The following is a 16,502-nucleotide window of genomic DNA, read 5'->3' as shown; positions in this document are numbered from 1 at the left end:
TTAGAGTCATTGACATGGCAATAAACACATTGTCTAATCTTTAATTTTAAAACAAAAAAAAGGGCAGAGTGCATGCAAGCATCGTACTGATGCTTTCTAAACAGATTCCCAGTCGCCTGAGCTTAGTGTCAGCTCCATGTGTTACTGGCCACCTTTAATGGGGAAGAGGCATGCGATTTTAGTTTTGCGAGAAGAATAGTGGAGTAAACTTTAGGAAAGGTAAACATCATTATGGAGAAGAGTGGAGAATATGATAAACCTATGTTAGGTTCTAAAAGTATTTATGTGGTTTGTACCATTTTGGTTTTTGGAGATTATGACATGTGGAGTTGGGACATGAAATGTGGACACAAATGATCCACAGGGCCAAAGGGGGTGAGGTTCATCATTAGGAGGTGGAATTGAAGATCAAGCAGGTGTTGAAGAACACATAAACAAGGATTACCCATGGTGGTTGGACTGAGAGGAGGCGGCTAACCAATACTTTCCAATAAGAAACCTATTCTAGAGCTTGGGATGAGGAGCTTCCCATGTAAGGTCAACTATGTTAAACCATACTTGATGGCTTCGTGTTTAAATAATATTAGAGAAAGCATTTCTCTTTTTAGAATTAGACAATTTGGTATGCTACTTTGCGTATCTCTATTTTTTTTCAAGATTCTACATTGGATAATTAGATCACAGTAACCATAAAAGATATATAATATTTTTTGTGTTAAATATTTATAAAAAATTGCAGTATTTTTCAGACAGTGCATGCGTATCAAAAGATGAACAGAATCATCGATTATGCAGCACAACACTTCGGTGAAATTTTGAATATACTAGAGGTCTCTCCTTCACAGTTATACTAGATTGTAGTTCTTAATTTTGCCGGCTGCAACTATACTAGAGTAGGTAAGCAGTGGTTGCACTAAAAAAATAAAATTTATATTTAAAATTTACTTAGTTAATTATTATCATACTAACATTATTCTTATTTTTCTTGATAATCTACTAATATATTTTTTTACATCAAACAAAATAATAACATCATTTTCAAGATCAATTATATTACATCAAGAGCACAAAGTCGAGCACATCAATGATGAGAGAGCCCTGTTAAAGATATGGCAGCAAGGAGAAAAAAGTAAGGGCATCATTAATGAAGGCAGGCTTGTTTTAGGAGGTGGTCTTCATGACATTAAATAGTTGTGAAGTATTGGGACTTGGGACGAGTTGGAAAGAAGAGCAGCTGACATTCTTTATTGACCATCCCAGATTGAATTGAATCCATTATAAAATAAACAAAAGATTTATATAAATCCTGAATACTCCAACATTTTTCAATAATACCAGGGTAGCCTGAGAAAAAAAAAAAAAAAAAAACCAGGGGTAGCAATGTGTCACTTCATCTTTTAACTCAGCAGAAGAAAAGAGAGAGGGAAAAGAGTCTGTGGGTGGGAAGCAGTTTATAAAGAAACAGTTAATGGCAATAAAAAGGAGAGAAAGGAGAAGAAAAAGAAGAGCTTTTTTCTTCTTTTTTTTATGTTTCACCCTCCTCTGCTCTGGAGAGAGAGAGAGAGAGAAAGAGAGAGAGAGAGAGTGAGAGGTTCGGTAAAAGAGGACTCCAGAGCTTGTTCTTTGGATTCTTGTGGTCATTGGATTTGAGCTCGCTCTTCTTTTGCTTTTGCTGCTCAACAGTGGGTTTGGGGGAGTGAGAGGACTGACAGCACGCAGAGAGGAGGTGTGGGCATGGGAGGGGTCATCATGGGTTTCCTGCTGTGCGCCTATGGAGAGTAATCCTTAGAGGACGGGCTCAGTTCATGACTTTACGGTGGTTTCTCTTTACCCTTTTTCCGTTCTAAAAATATTATTGTTTTGCTCTTCCTAATAGTCCTAGTCCTTTCTTTTTGGCTTTTGGCTTTGTATTCCGCTGTTGTTGGTGGGTTTTAGTGCTTCGTTTTGGTGGCCATTTTCATGCACTTTGGAGGTTGGTTTATTCTTCTTTCTCCTGCTTTTCCTCTCTCTCTCTCTCTCTCTCTGTATGTGTGTGTGTGTGAGGGAGTTTTCTCTTTTTTCATCATTTTCTTCTCTAAAATGTGGGATTTCTTTTGAGGTTTTCCATTTATGCTGGGCTTTGGTTTTATTACTCTTGACTTCATGAGGATTTGTACTATTTTTTCTTGAAAAAATCAACCTGTTTTGCCTGGGAATTGATGAATGAGTTGGTATATTTCCCAACTTACAAAATACGAATATTTATTTGATGTATTTGATCCATAATATCATATGGTTTGCAATTACTTCACCTATACTGTTACTGTACTTTATTGTTTTAATGCTTTTCCCCCCTTGATCTCCATGTCTATATGCCAGTTCTTTCATTTGATTTGTAGTTAGAAGGTGGTATTTTTTTTATGGATTTTCTTTCGCTCTTCTAATAACTCCACTGGAATACTAATGCAGTCTCATGCAGTCTCGCATGTTTTCTTGACATCCATATATTTATAGTTATTCTATATGCCTTCAGATGTGGGATTTTGCCAACTTGATAGGATTCCTTCAAAGAAAGCAGTTGTTTTGGTCTCTCTGCACCCCCTTCTCCTCATTTGATGTGCTGTTTTGGTCTTGCAGGAGTTGTGATCACACAAGTTGGGAGTTGACTGGAGGAATAAGGATGCCATGGTATAAGCATTGAAGCATGGGACACTAGATCTTATAGATCTTTGGAACAACGCAAGGAAGAAAAAAGAAAGAATTGGAGAACACTATACACAGCTGAAATCAAGAGAAATTCATTAACAAATGGCAGGGAGGGTGGAGGTATTAGCTTAGTGTTTGTGTGTATCTCAGCTCTCCCTTGATTGTTTTCTACTTTAGAGAGCCCGTGGCTGTCTCCTGTGCCTGATCATTAGCCCTTGGACCTCGTGGGCCTGCTGTGGAGCAGGGAAACAATATACCTTCTCCCTTGGACGGCATCTCTGGTTCTCCTCTTCATTGAGTGGAATGGCCTTTGAAGTCTAGACCCAGTAGTTTCTTCTTGTGTTGGATGCTCTGCATCCGTTTCTATTTTTAGTAACAAATCGATCTGGAAGTCCACTCCACCATCTTGTAATTGCACACTTGGCAGCGTTCTTTATAGCAGCTCTTATTTACACTACTGGGGATGCAGGGAGGCGGTATAGCTGTTCTTACGACAGTTTAGTGGGGTTGTGTGGTTTGCTCTGTGTCATAGAAGTGAAGGGTGTTTTTTGTTTTGTACCACAATGAAGTTTATGAAGCTTGGATCAAAGCCTGATTCTTTTCAGACGGATGGGAACAATGTCAGGTGACATATCCTAAAACTTCTTTTTTTGTTAAACATAAGCACTTTAAGAACTTATTCTGCATCTTCCTCTAGGTAATGACTTATTTTACTTTGAGTTTTTTCTATGATGTTTCTTCTTTTACCTTCTTTCCCTATCTATTAGTTTTACGCTTTTTTTTATTGGACTGCATACGATCCTGTTTTTGGGTAAATCTTTTTATTTAGTTCATCTACTTTTTTGGCTTTCTTTCTAGGGTCTATAGAAGATCCAAGTAATTTGATATCTTTGAGGATGGTACATTAAAATCCAAAGTAACTTGCAGATTATGTTGCGATATCTTGCTGCTTAGGTGGTTGGTGATTTTTAATCAATAGCACTGAATAATAATTTACTCTGCATTAGGCTTCATTTGATCTAAACTGGCTTTCGGCTATTGGCATCTGAAATTAGTTAGAAGAAAGAAAAAGGTGGATCTACTTTCCTCATGCTCGTAGTAGCCCCAGTACAAGGATGGATTTCAATATGTCAGTGTCATGGATTTGACATCACTAGCATTCGTTGCTGATTGTGCTTTTCCATGTGGCACATGCCAGCTTGTGTGAGATGATATTATGATGTTCTTCCTTCACTATTTCTATTCATTAGATGAAATTTTAGCCTCACCACTTGTTCATCTTTGGATAGCTCTTGGTTCTTCATGTATTTTCTAACATTTTTGCGGTTAATTTCTTTGACTGAGGCCAACAGGACTTCCGTTCACTGGTTAAAACCTCTCTCCTCAGTACTTGCACAGGAGAGTTTCTGAGTTCAACTTGGAAATGTGGCACTAACAACATTGTTCTCAAAAAATGTTTAAGCAAGACCTGTTGATCATCTTTTATACAGTGAATGGACTCTTGGCTTAAAATGAGCATGAGCAGTTGACAATAAATTGCATGACACTTTGTGTCGTATTGCATTCTTTTGAATCCAACCAAGAGGGTAGGGATGTGGATGGGTTTTAGTCTGCAACTTCAGCTTTTGAATTAGATTTTCAGAGATGAAGTTTTTCTGACTTTCTAGATCAACAATAGCCTCAATGATGCTCTACTTCACCTGGATTTTCATGCGGAAGAGTTCTTCTTGTGCCCCTATATTTGCTTCAGTTACTATCTCGAGTTTTCTCGTTATCAGGCTCAATTTAGAGTCTGCTTGCTTAAGCTCGGGCAGCTCCACTTTTACAGCATTGAGAACTGCCTTTTTCTTTTCTTTGAAATCTTCATCCTTCTGCGTCTTCATCTTCAGCTGCAACTCAGGATGAAGTTTTCAGCACTTCTTCTTGGTATGTCCACGGAGGTTACAATGATCATAATAAATTTTTCGAGTCGTGTTGGCGTGCTTCTTTGCTTGCTCCCTCTGTTGACATGGATTTCCATCGCTTTTTTTGAACTTGTCTCCCTTTTTACTTTTTCTAGACTGATTCTTTTCCTCAATCTCCATGGCCTTCATGCTGGCTTCGCTGATATCTTCAACTTTGAATACTTTCAGCTTCTTTCGAATACTTTTGTGGAGACCTTCGATGTATTTAATGAAAATTGCATGATCATCGATGGAAATTTCGAGGAAGATTGCTTGCTTGTGGAACTCGATGGTGTAGTCCTGGACAGACTAATTATTCTTCTGTCGTAAGTAATGCCACTTGATCTACCGATCTTTCTTATGACCGATTGGGGAGAACTTCTTTTTAATTAGGCTTTTGAATTTGTTTCATGTCAAATTTGAAATGCATGTACGAATTCCACTAGATAAAAGCATGTCTAGAAAGCTTGAGACGGGCAAAAGCTACCTTCTGGATACTGGAGTATCCATAGTAAAATATGTTTCTAATTGATCTAGCTAGTTATTTAGTCTTTTCGCATCAACAACTTCGTCATATACAGGAATCTCGATTTGAGTATCAACTTTAAATAGTTGAAGAGAGATTTTTTTGTACCCGTAGATTGCTCATCCTCATTCTTCTCGCTAGATGGTGGATCTTCATCTCGAGCCGTAGGAGACAACTTCGTAACAGAAGTTGGTGGTGCTTGTTCTAAAGGTATTACCAATCTGGAGACGATCTTGGTGAGTTGGGCAATTTTCTCCTCTAGTTGTATGAGATGTCCCTTCGTCTCATCATCATCCATTGAGGAAGAACTACTAGCCATACTTGCCTTTGTCCTTCGATGTACTTGAAGCACGGATAGCTCTTCTCCTGATTGCTTTATTACTCATGCGTCTGGACCATGAATAGAGGCCCCTAGGCTCCTACAGATATAGAGGACCTGAGCTCTGATATTAATTTGATCCGATCGGAGAGAAAAAAGATTTTCTTCAACCTGCTCAACTCGAATCTCTCAAAAGATAACTAGAAGAAGATAGAAAATTTTCGAAAGTAGGGCTTTTAAGTTTCCTTTTCTTTCATTAACCCTTAAAAAAACAAGGTACACATCTTCTATTTATAATGATGAGGTCGTCCCTCATACAATTTGGTTCGGATTCCTCTTTCTAATTCTAGTAGAACTCTTTTTTCTAAATTAGACATCTCTAGTAGAAATTTAGAAAAAGCTAAAAATCTTGAGGTAAATCTTGTCTTGTATATCAACTATGTTTTTTGTCGCTCCGCCTAATTCTTCTTATATAGAGATCTATGCTCGGTTAAAGTAAGAAAACTTCGGTTTGATTGGCTGTTTTGGAGTCTAAACAATAGAATTTCGGATCGGGATCGATTTAACCTCCTAGGAGGTTAGCCCAAAGTTGTAGATTTCAAAGAAATCTCCAATTTTTTTTAAAAAAGATAATCTTAGTCAAGCATCGTATGACTAAATTATGGCCTTCTGAAGTTTGGCTTGCGACTCGGCTTTTCGATGTGGCAGATGTCGCTTCGGAACCCTGTCCAGCACTACTCGTAGTGGTCAAAGTGGTCCACATCGTGTCTGAGGATCCTTCTGGATCATAATTTCCTCTTTTATCAGCAATCATTTTATTCCACCTCTCTTCATGGAATATTTAAACCCAAGAAGACCGAGTTTCATGGAATATAGGGGAATAGGGGGTCATGGAATCAAATAATTTATTCAATTATATTTGGCATTGAACCAAACAATTCTTGTTTGCTCCGAAATTAAGGTAGGATAAGGTTTGGGATAAACTCGACCCCAGCCACATCTCATTTGCCAATCTAGTGTTGCTTTGGGACTATTTATTCTAGGTAGAGGGCTTTATTCTGTGAAAATAGGGATAAATTATTCCATGGTGAGAGAGAGGGGACTATATTCCTTCCCACTTCTCAATTCTAATCCATTCCATCTTAAGGCAACCAAATAGAACCTTGACTTATATAATGAACAGGAGTAATCTTAACTAGGAATCGCCGTTCCAGCTTTTACTTGTAACTAAAAAAGCCTTAGGCTACAAGATGTAGTTGTTTTACAAAATTGGACAGGAATGGATAGTAGTGATGGTTTTTGAAATGTGGTGGCAATGATAAAGATATATGGGATTGAGAGAGGAGTTCTCCAAGGTTTGAGGCCTTTGAAGAGCTTGGAGTATGGCATCTCTTGGATAGGTTGATCTTTTTTTCTCTTTACTTGTAAAGGCTGGTGCTTAACAACATCTGATAGGATCATTTAAAGTAATCAACTAATCACAGTTGGAGCTTCATGTATTTAATTGCTGAAAATGACATTTTCGTTAAATGGGAGGTTTTCTGAGAGAATGACAATATGTGGGCCAATAAATTGTACATGTATGTATGTATGCATACCTTTCTTGTGGTCTGGTAGTATTCTCACCATGGTGAGGACCAAATTCCTTGTATGTTTATATTTACCATGGGCAATATCTTAAAGAGTATTGCACGTTACCACATACTTGGCTTCTCTTGTTCCTCTCACTTGAATCTATCATAGTATCAGAGTCATATTTCTTCTTTGGTGTGCAATCATCTTCAACATTTGCATTTTTATCCTTGTGCTTCATTCTTGCAATTGGAGAGTGCTTTTGGAGTTTGTTGTTGCTCTTCTTTGGTTACGATTACTATGGTTCATCTTCATCTTGTCTTGCCTATTTGTTGGGATTTGAGATCCACTGTTTTGAGGCATAGTCTACTTAATCAGGACTAGCCATCCAACAAGATTTAATCTTTAATATGCTACACTGTTCATTGGTTGTCTTCTCACGAGCAGCAGCTTGCTAATATATCTTTACAAAGTCATCAGCTTGCTGTTACAACTGCATCTACCAGCTGTTTGTTGATTTGTCTCTTTGCAATCAACTTCCTGTTCTACACAGAAGCTTGTTGGTTTGTGTTAGATAGATGGAAACTCAACCACCTTACTGTTCAGTGGCTGCTGTTTTAGTTGTCGGCCTTCACAAGCTAGTGATATCATGATATGCCTATTCTGGTTCCTACTAGGAGTTTAATGATTGGCCCCTTTTTATACATCTCATCTACATTGATCAGACTTCTTGCTAACATCAGTACATAGCTATAATTGTCTTGGATCTGCAACAGCCCACCAACTGTTTGGCAGGATATCTCATTTGCCTTGCAAAGATAACCTCAAACAGTCAGATTTAGCACTCCTGAGGATTGTTCTGTTGCTTGACTTAGTTGAGCGCTCTTTTGGAGCATATTGTTAGAGCTTTCCGCTTGTATGCTACACCTCTAAGGTCCTACAATGGTATCCACCTACTTTTCAGATATTTTGTATTGTTCTGATTGGCTAGAGATGGTTGTTCGTGCTACTGTGCCTACCTCGTCAGCTTGTTCAGCCTCGACCACATCTAGATTCGGCTAGATTTCTTAATTCTTGAGCCTCCCATGACTGCTGATGCTTCCATCTTGGCACACCCATCATCACTTCGTACTCCTTTCCAGATATCTACTGCAGATGGCTCTCCCTTACCATTTAGACACCATGGCACTATTACTCCCTTTTGTGGTACTTCTAGTTGGTTTTCTATTTCTCATGATTTACATTTTTCTAAGCTTGCAATGAATATTTTTTCTGCTAGTCAGCTTGTGGATAGCCATTGTACTATTACCTTTGATTCTTCATCTTGTTCAAATCAAGATTGTCATACTGCTATATTGATTGGGACAGGCCATAGACAAGGAGGCCTCTACTACATGGATCATCTTCTGCTTCCACTACTGCAGCTACCACTTCATCTCTACTAGTGGCATTAGTCCTTTTGATCTATGGCACCACAAGTTAGGACATCTTTCTGGACTTAGGCTTAATTATCTTGTTAGTACTGTGCTCTTGGCTCCATTTTGTTCACTCCCTGACACTTTATATAGGTTGTTAGTTGGCAAAGCATACAGCCCTTCCCTACAATCCTAGTGACACTATATCATCAGCTCATTTGACTTAATACATTTTGATATTTGTATTTCACCAATTCCTTCTAAGGGTGGAACTCAATATTATGTCTTTTTTGTTGATGATTATAGTCATTATACTTGACTCTACCTTATGCATCATAACGCTCAGGTTTTTGTCAAATCTATAAAGAGTTTGCCACTATGGTCCATGCTCAATACTATGAGGTCATAAAAGTATTTCGCTCAGATTGTGGTAGTGAATTTTTATTTTTGTAGTTTTGGGCCTTTTTACTATCTCAAGGCACTTTATCTCAACCTTCTTGTCCACATACACAACAACAAAATAGTGCTGTTGTGCGCAAACATCGCCACATTCTATAGATTGCTCGTTCGATTCCGTTCCTACCCAGTTCTTAGTAGAAGCTGTTCTTACCATAGTGTTTCCAAGGTCACTACTGATGTTTCTCCTTTCAAGCGGCTTTTATCTCGTGCTCCCTCTTATTTTTATCTTAGGGTGTCTGGTTATACCTGTTTTGTCCTTCCACCTCTTAAGAGAATCAACCTTTCTACTTGATTAGTCATGTGTGTTTTTCCTGGGTAGAGCCTAGAGTATAAAGGACATCAGTGCTATGATCCTGTACCTTGATGCTTACTTGTCTCTAAGTAAGTTACCTTTCTAGAGTGTGTACCCTATTATGCTCTTCCTTCCCCACCTTCTCCTTTACCTAAGAGTCTTACCTTTCTTGATCCATGTCACTGTCATACTATAACCTCAATTCATTCTTCTACCCCAAGTGAGTCTTCACCGTCTTTACCAAATCCTCCTCCTAGGCCTCCTATTACCCATGTTTACACTAGGAGAGCACATTGCAGTCTATTGGTGGAGACTTCTTTGTCTATTGATCCTGCCATCCCCTCTACGGCGATGATCGTGATCCTCTGGCAACTTTTTCTAAGCATCGCTATCCTCTCGCAGTTGTCGTGCGCCAGATTATCTTTGAGATTATCATGTGACAGGTGTTCATTTTATTGGTGAAAACCAATTTATTGCATTATTTTATTTTTGTAATATGATGGCTTCTTCCACAAAAAAGCATTTTAGAAAGGGTTTAAAAGCTTCATTCATAACATTTTGCCCTTTGCACAAATTTTATCGCATACCCACTAGCAATACCACCAACATATTGAAGTTAGACATTGGGAAGCATATTATTGAGAAAAATATAATTGAATCTACATCTTCCAAAGATTGTGCCTAATCTTTATGAGGTTTGTCAAAGAATCTATTTGTGATATTCGGCACTGATTCTGACACCATCAAACATAATTTTGTGAACCCTTTTTTGCTGGTTTCATGTTTGCCAAAAGTTATTGGGTTCAATGGACCTCAATGCCTTCAAATTCTATATATATCAGATTGTTATTGGGATCTCTGGAGACTGGACTTGTCAATGCCTTCAAGAATGTAAACATCATATGTTTATTTACAATTGCAGATGGGAGTGAGGAGAAAAATAAGATTGGCTTTTTTTGATAAATTTTTGTGATGGAAATATGGAATACAAAACAGTTTAAGAGGAATATGCCCACAAATATAAAAAACTCTGCATTGGAGGAAGACTAGAGTTACGACTGAATAGGTTATGACTTATGAGGTTCATAAATTTTACCATGGAAAATCAATAAAAATATTGTTGTGGTTAGGCCTTTCTAAATAATGGAGGTTGGATTTGATTGAAGAATTGGAAGGTGGAAAGACTAAGGAAATCTAGTCAGAGTTGATTGGTAAATTGACTAGAATTAAAAGACATCACATTGTTATGGTGACTTCGTTGTAAGAGCTGTAACAAGATGATGCAATACAAGCACATACTATGGGATGAATTCGATCACTGACAAATGATTTACATGATTTAAAGATTAACATGTGCATTATCTTGCATGAATCCATCAAACGATCAAACTAATCGTGCAGATGATGCATTTTGGAATGTTTAATGTAGGATATATTTAATCATCACTCTTACTAAATCAGCAAAGCATATCCACGAACATGGAATGAGAGACTATTCCAATAAACACTTGATCCAAAAGCATGTACATGTTTTTGAGCTTAGATTCGATTTAGTTCATGTGTTTCTTTGGTGCAAAAAAAAAAACACTCGCATGTGTAGTTTCTTTACAAAATTAGCTAAACAAATGGATCCTGATCCATAGAAATTATGAGGTTGACTTGTATATGAAAGCTCATAATGTTCAAACAAAATAAATGAAGCAACGTTCTTTCACTAGAAATAGTGATTCGTACAACTTTTCTGCTGAAAATTCGCTGATCGGTAAGAATGGTGAAGCATATATTAAGTCCATTTGTGCACCTGTGACATTTTTAAAAAAGAAGCTTTTCTTCTGAAAAATCAAATATATTTTATTCAAGTTGTATTGAGAATCAACTGTTTGGTTAAATGAGCTCATTGTGTGCAAGTCATAGCTTAGTCATTCTACCAGCGAAATTCCACTTTCATCTCTCCTAGCTTATACCTGTAACTGTTCAAATTCGTTGTTTTTGCTCATTTAGCTCTGTCGATATTTTATTTATTTATTTATTTATTTGTTGAAATATGATTATATAGTTGTTTATCTTTGCAGGTTTGTGGCAACTGAGCTGGCAACTGATATCATTGTTCATGTAGGAGAAGTTAAATTCCATTTACACAAGGTAGGAACTCTGGTTTTCCAATCATAATGAATGTCCGAAATGATTATGCATGGACTCTGAATGTTTGACTTCTGTACCTTAATCCACTCACCTTGTGGCAAATGCACTTACCTTTCACGACGTATATGGGCGGTCTCCTCATTACTTGTGGAAATTGTATTTTAGTAATTTAGCTGAACTTAAATATATTCATTAAAATGGGCATGCAGAGAGTTAAAAAGTGCTGACATTTTTTTATTCTTTCTGCTGAATATAGGTGTTAGCTAATAACACCAAAGAATAGATATTGATAATTGTAATGAATTTCCTTAATCTTTTACTGCTAGGCCATTATGTTAGAACTTGTATGAGGAAAGCAGGGTGGTAATGGTTTTAAAAGTAATTATTGGGATATGTAGCGCCTTTTTCACTAGGCAGTTGTCTTTTATATGTCCATTCTTCCTAACTATATTACCTTTATCATTCATGCACCTTTGAAATACAATTCATGTTGTTAAAATAAATAAGTTGCGGGGACAGTTTAACAAAAGGTAATAGGCCTTTCATTTATGTATATAGGAAAGCATTATTCGTCATTGTGCATTGTGTTCAATCTCTGCTGGTTCAGTTTCCTCCAGGCCTCTTTTTCCTTTTACTTACTGTGCTTACCTTTTCCGCACCAATTGAAAAAATGCAGTTTCCTCTTCTGTCCAAGAGTGCTCGCTTGCAAAAGCTGGTGGCAGCTACCAATGATGAAAGCAATAATGAGATTCATATTCTTAATGTTCCCGGCGGCCCTGCTGCATTTGAGATTTGTGCTAAATTTTGTTATGGTATGACTGTCATCCTCAATGCTTACAATGTGGTTGCAGCCCGTTGTGCAGCAGAATATCTAGAAATGCATGAATCTGTGGAGAAGGGGAATCTGATTTATAAAATCGAAGTCTTCCTCGACACAAGCATATTCCGCAGCTGGAAAGACTCAATTATAGTTCTCCAGACTACAAAGTCTCTGCTACCTTGGTCTGAGGATCTGAAATTGGTGAGCCACTGCATAGATTCTATAGCTTCCAAGGCCTCCATTGATGCTTCTATGGTGGAATGGTCTTACACTTATAACCGAAAAAAACTTCCGTCAGAAAATGGTCTCGATACACAATGGAATGGGGTCAAAAAACAGCAGTCAGTACCTAAGGACTGGTGGGTCGAGGACCTCTGTGAGCTTGAAATGGATTTCTACAGGCGGCTTATAATGGCCATCAAAGCTAAGGGAAGAATGTCCGGGAAAGTGATCGGAGAGGCTCTGAAAGCTTATACATATAGAAGAATTCGAGGTTTTGGCAGAGGTTCCCTGATCCATGAAGGTGATGTCATGAAAAGTAGGTCACTGCTAGAGACCATTATCTGGTTATTGCCGGCGGAGAAAGGTTCCGTATCATGCAGTTTCCTTCTTAAGCTACTAACAGCTGCAAGTTTACTGGATTCTGGCGAAATGGGTAAGAAGGAGCTCATCAAGCGAATAGGCCGCCAATTAGAAGAAGCTTCAGTACCTGATCTTTTGATCCCCAGCATGTCAGGGGAGGACACTGTGTATGATACCAACATGGTTCTTAGTATAGTGGAGGAATTTGTGATGCAGGATAGTGGTGCTGCTCATACTAGCCCAAAGGCATCTGAAGTGCTCGAGGAGACCAGGAGCCCGGCTATAGTTTCAGGTAGTTCAAAGATCAGTGTAGCGAAGCTGGTTGACGGGTATCTTGCTGAGATAGCAAAAGACCCCAAGTTACCTCTTTCAAAGTTTGTTGATCTCGCTGAAATGATGTCAGCTGACTCAAGGCCAGTGCATGATGGGCTTTATCGTGCTATTGACAGGTATCTGAAGGTATGAATATCGGAATCCTTCAAAAGTTACATTCTTTCCTAATCCTTGTAAAAGATATGGTTGCCTGGACCATCACAGGACTGAAATTAGAAATTCTATATAGCATTAAATTTAAAATCTGCTCCCTAGAAATAAATTGTAGGCTTGAAGAATCATAATCAATGCATTATCATGTGATGAAGTTGCTACTATGTTAGCTACTATACTTTAAATGATTCATTCTTATTATTGTGAGCAGGAGCATCCGGGCCTGAGCAAAAGTGAGAGAAAGAAGATTTGTGGTCTGATGGACTGCAAGAAACTGTCTGCAGATGCCTGCTCTCATGCCGTGCAGAACGAGCGCCTCCCACTACGGGCGGTAGTCCAGGTCCTCTTCTTTGAGCAGGTCAGGGCAGCAGCTACTGCTGCAGGCCGGACCGAGAACTGTGGTGGTTCCTATGGGAGTTCGAGTTCAGGCGTCACTACCAACACAGAGGATGACTGGGATGGACTCCCAACAGTTGAAGATTTCAAGTTGCTCAAGTCTATGAAGCTCGTAGGCGGCGGGGAAAGCGAGAGGAGCAGCGACAGCAACGCCGCTAGTAAGAACCAAGGCAATGACAGAGCTGGCAATGGCAAGGTGAAGGGCATCATGATGCCCAAGAAGATTCTAGGCAAGCTGCTGTCGAGCAAGGGGCAGGGAGGGGAGAACACTAGCTCTGATACGTCTGGTAGCCCAGGCTCAGCAAACCCGGATGAGCCCAAGTCCACACCTTTAAGGAACACAAGATACTCAGTTTCATGAGCAACCTGCATCACTTAGGCCGAGCACGATGAAAGCTTACAAATGGTCTCTTTTGTGTGATCAAAGACCCAGTTTTGCATGTACCATAGAAAGGTGGTATGGTTTTGGTAGAAGATTAGAATGTTGAACAAGAGAGAATGTCGATGTGGGTGAATGTAATTGTCTATTATTTTATATTGTAGCAAAAGAATCGGTTAAATCTTCTATGACATCCATCCAACTGCATCATTTGATGGTTGGGAATGCCTTTTGATTCTTGATGGTGGAAAGAAAGCCAGAATGATCTATTTTTGCATGTAATCAACTGACCAAGAATGGAACCATTAGAGTGGTTTGCTTGAAGTGCTCTCACCTCAAAAAGTTCATGTTACGGGTGCAAAGATTAGCTGCCCATTTGATAAGAATCAAAAGCATGGGGATGAGCAATACTTACATAGCATGAATATCTTTTCCATAAAAAAATAATCTAATAAAGAGAAAAGCAGACGTGGAAGAACATTGTGAATCATGTGGCTGCCCAGCAGAGACTGCACGTACACAAAATTATTCTTTTATATGTCAAGTTTGATTTCCTTGCCCTTTATGGTTGAGATCCTATATGAATCAAGCTTTATTATTTGAAGATTGGTTATTGGAGCACACAGAAGATTGAATTTTTTGGGATGTCAGGTCGAAATGACATGGTGTTTAGGGGAAAAAAAAGGGATCCGTTGGCCATAGCTACCATATTTGAAAATTTATTGTGCGAGGTCAATATTCTGGTGAAGTAGTCCAAAGGAGAACCCTACTGACTCGTTGGAACCCTCCTTGGAACTACTACTATGAACTCAATATTGATGGTGCAATACTTAAAAATGACTTCTAACAACTAATATAAGTGTCGCAAGAATAGCAATTATTATCAGAAATTACTTGGATCAGTCCATTGCAATGATGTCAAAAAAAGAACGGGAATTGTGATTTCCACTTGATGCATTGAAAATTAATTACAAGACTTGGTTTTTAGTTTGTGCACTAGACTTGAGAATCACTAATATTGTGATAGAAGGGGATGCCCAAAACATTAAATGACTTCCATTGCAAAAGAAGAAGATTTCTCTATTGTCGGAGCAATTATCGACTCGATGAAGTTTGAGGAGTTGTGCCATGCTCTCATGCAAGTTGAGGAGGGAATTGGATTACACATCTTTTAGCTAAAAATGCTTATTCGATTGATTTCTAATCAGTTTTGATTGGAAGATGCCTCTTTTTTTTCTTTTCCAAATCAATTGCCGGAAGACTAACGAGTTCCACGATTTAGCAAAGTCATCATCTTGTCATCAAAAAAAGATGGTTCACTTCCATGTGTTTTGCAATCATGGAAATGATTTCCATGAGTGAAGTTTTGCAATCATGCCCGGATCTGAATTCATGCAACCAAACTGCTCTGACTGTGCTGGAGACTTTCTGTGACCATTTTGCTAGGGCCATATTTAGAAGGTCAAGATGGTTGCTCGGTGGAGCCCAGCTGGTGTCAGCCACCCCCTGGGCTCAGTGCTGTGGCCATCCACATGGGGCCCATAGCCTCTCAGGTCCCCTGGCATTTCTAGTACATTCCTCCCCACCAAGGCCATGGCCCAAAATCCAAAGGCCCTAAAGCCTCTTCTGACTTCAACTTGGGTTTGTTTACTTCCTTCCTTGTCTAGAACTCTGTAGTCTTATAGGTTACTTTCTCTCAGGTTCCCAAAAGTCCACCTACTTGGAGCTTTGGGTCAAACACATTGGAAGCCACGGATGCGGGGGGAGGGAATCTAACAGTAAGAGAATCACCTTTTGATTGGACTCATCGATTGACCTTTTTCCTTCCCACAGATGGAAGGATTCCACTGTCTTTGAGATGTGACATCGATGGGTCACAAAAGATTGGCGAGCGGGAGTGTTCCCCCAGCCACATGTTTTGGTCCCTGGTGGGGCCCTGTGGCTAAGTTGGCCCGTGAGTGGTTGCGAGGTGGGGCCAGGGCTGGTGGGCCTACACACATGAATGAAACTTGGAGGTTTGTATGCTTGTGTGGGAGCTGAGTGGGGTTTGCTTGCTTTTGTGGAGAGAGAAGGGGGAGGTGCGGATAGAAAGCAGTCGGCGAGAGGTCCTAAGGAGACAATCCCACGAACGTAGTCCAAATGAGAGGATCCCACCCTTAAAAGGAAATGGTACCTCAGGTGACATACGTGGCAAAAGGTTTGGAGTAGGGTGGTAAGTGGATCAGGTTCGGATCGAAATAGAAAACTATCAATCCATTTCCAATATGTTTATTAAACAATTCAGAATTTGAAATCTGGATGGACTTGATCGGTTTAATAAGCAGCTAACCTGATCTAACCTATTTGACCTGTTTAATAAATATATACTATCAGTTCAAGTATGCAGTAAATTTGTTTAATCGAAACATTTTTTTTATCAAACAAGTATTACCTATTTAAATTAAACTCGTATAACTTGTTTAGCATAATTAATCACAAACAAAATT

The 16,502-nt window shown here is 38.9% G+C and overlaps 1 protein-coding gene across 5 annotated transcripts; it reads left to right on the top strand.

The window, feature by feature from the left end:
- The first annotated feature begins 1,435 nt into the window (after nt 1–1,435).
- Nucleotides 1,436–14,251, top strand: LOC120103738 (phototropic-responsive NPH3 family protein NPY4). 5 transcript variants are annotated; one of them, XM_039121279.3, is made up of 6 exons: nt 1,482–1,816; nt 2,617–3,310; nt 4,818–4,954; nt 11,284–11,353; nt 12,030–13,214; nt 13,453–14,251. In XM_039121279.3, the coding sequence occupies exons 3-6, from the start codon at nt 4,869–4,871 to the stop codon at nt 13,996–13,998; spliced, it is 1,887 nt and encodes a 628-aa protein (XP_038977207.3). In that variant the 5' UTR covers nt 1,482–1,816; nt 2,617–3,310; nt 4,818–4,868; the 3' UTR covers nt 13,999–14,251. The 5 variants fall into 5 exon arrangements, with proteins under 5 accessions (XP_038977210.3, XP_038977207.3, XP_088557201.2 ...); XM_039121282.3 differs by lacking the exon at nt 4,818–4,954 and having other exon boundaries at nt 1,436–1,816; XM_088701075.2 differs by lacking the exon at nt 4,818–4,954 and having other exon boundaries at nt 1,503–1,972.
- Nucleotides 14,252–16,502: the final 2,251 nt, after the last annotated feature.

The sequence above is a fragment of the Phoenix dactylifera genome, chromosome 7 (assembly GCF_051530095.1).
Source record: "Phoenix dactylifera cultivar Ajwa chromosome 7, Ajwa_hap1_PhDact_Kaust_v1.1, whole genome shotgun sequence".
NCBI classification, from domain to species: domain Eukaryota; kingdom Viridiplantae; phylum Streptophyta; class Magnoliopsida; order Arecales; family Arecaceae; genus Phoenix; species Phoenix dactylifera.
The sequence above is the reverse complement of the archived record's forward strand: the minus strand, read 5'-3'. Positions and strand labels throughout refer to the sequence as shown.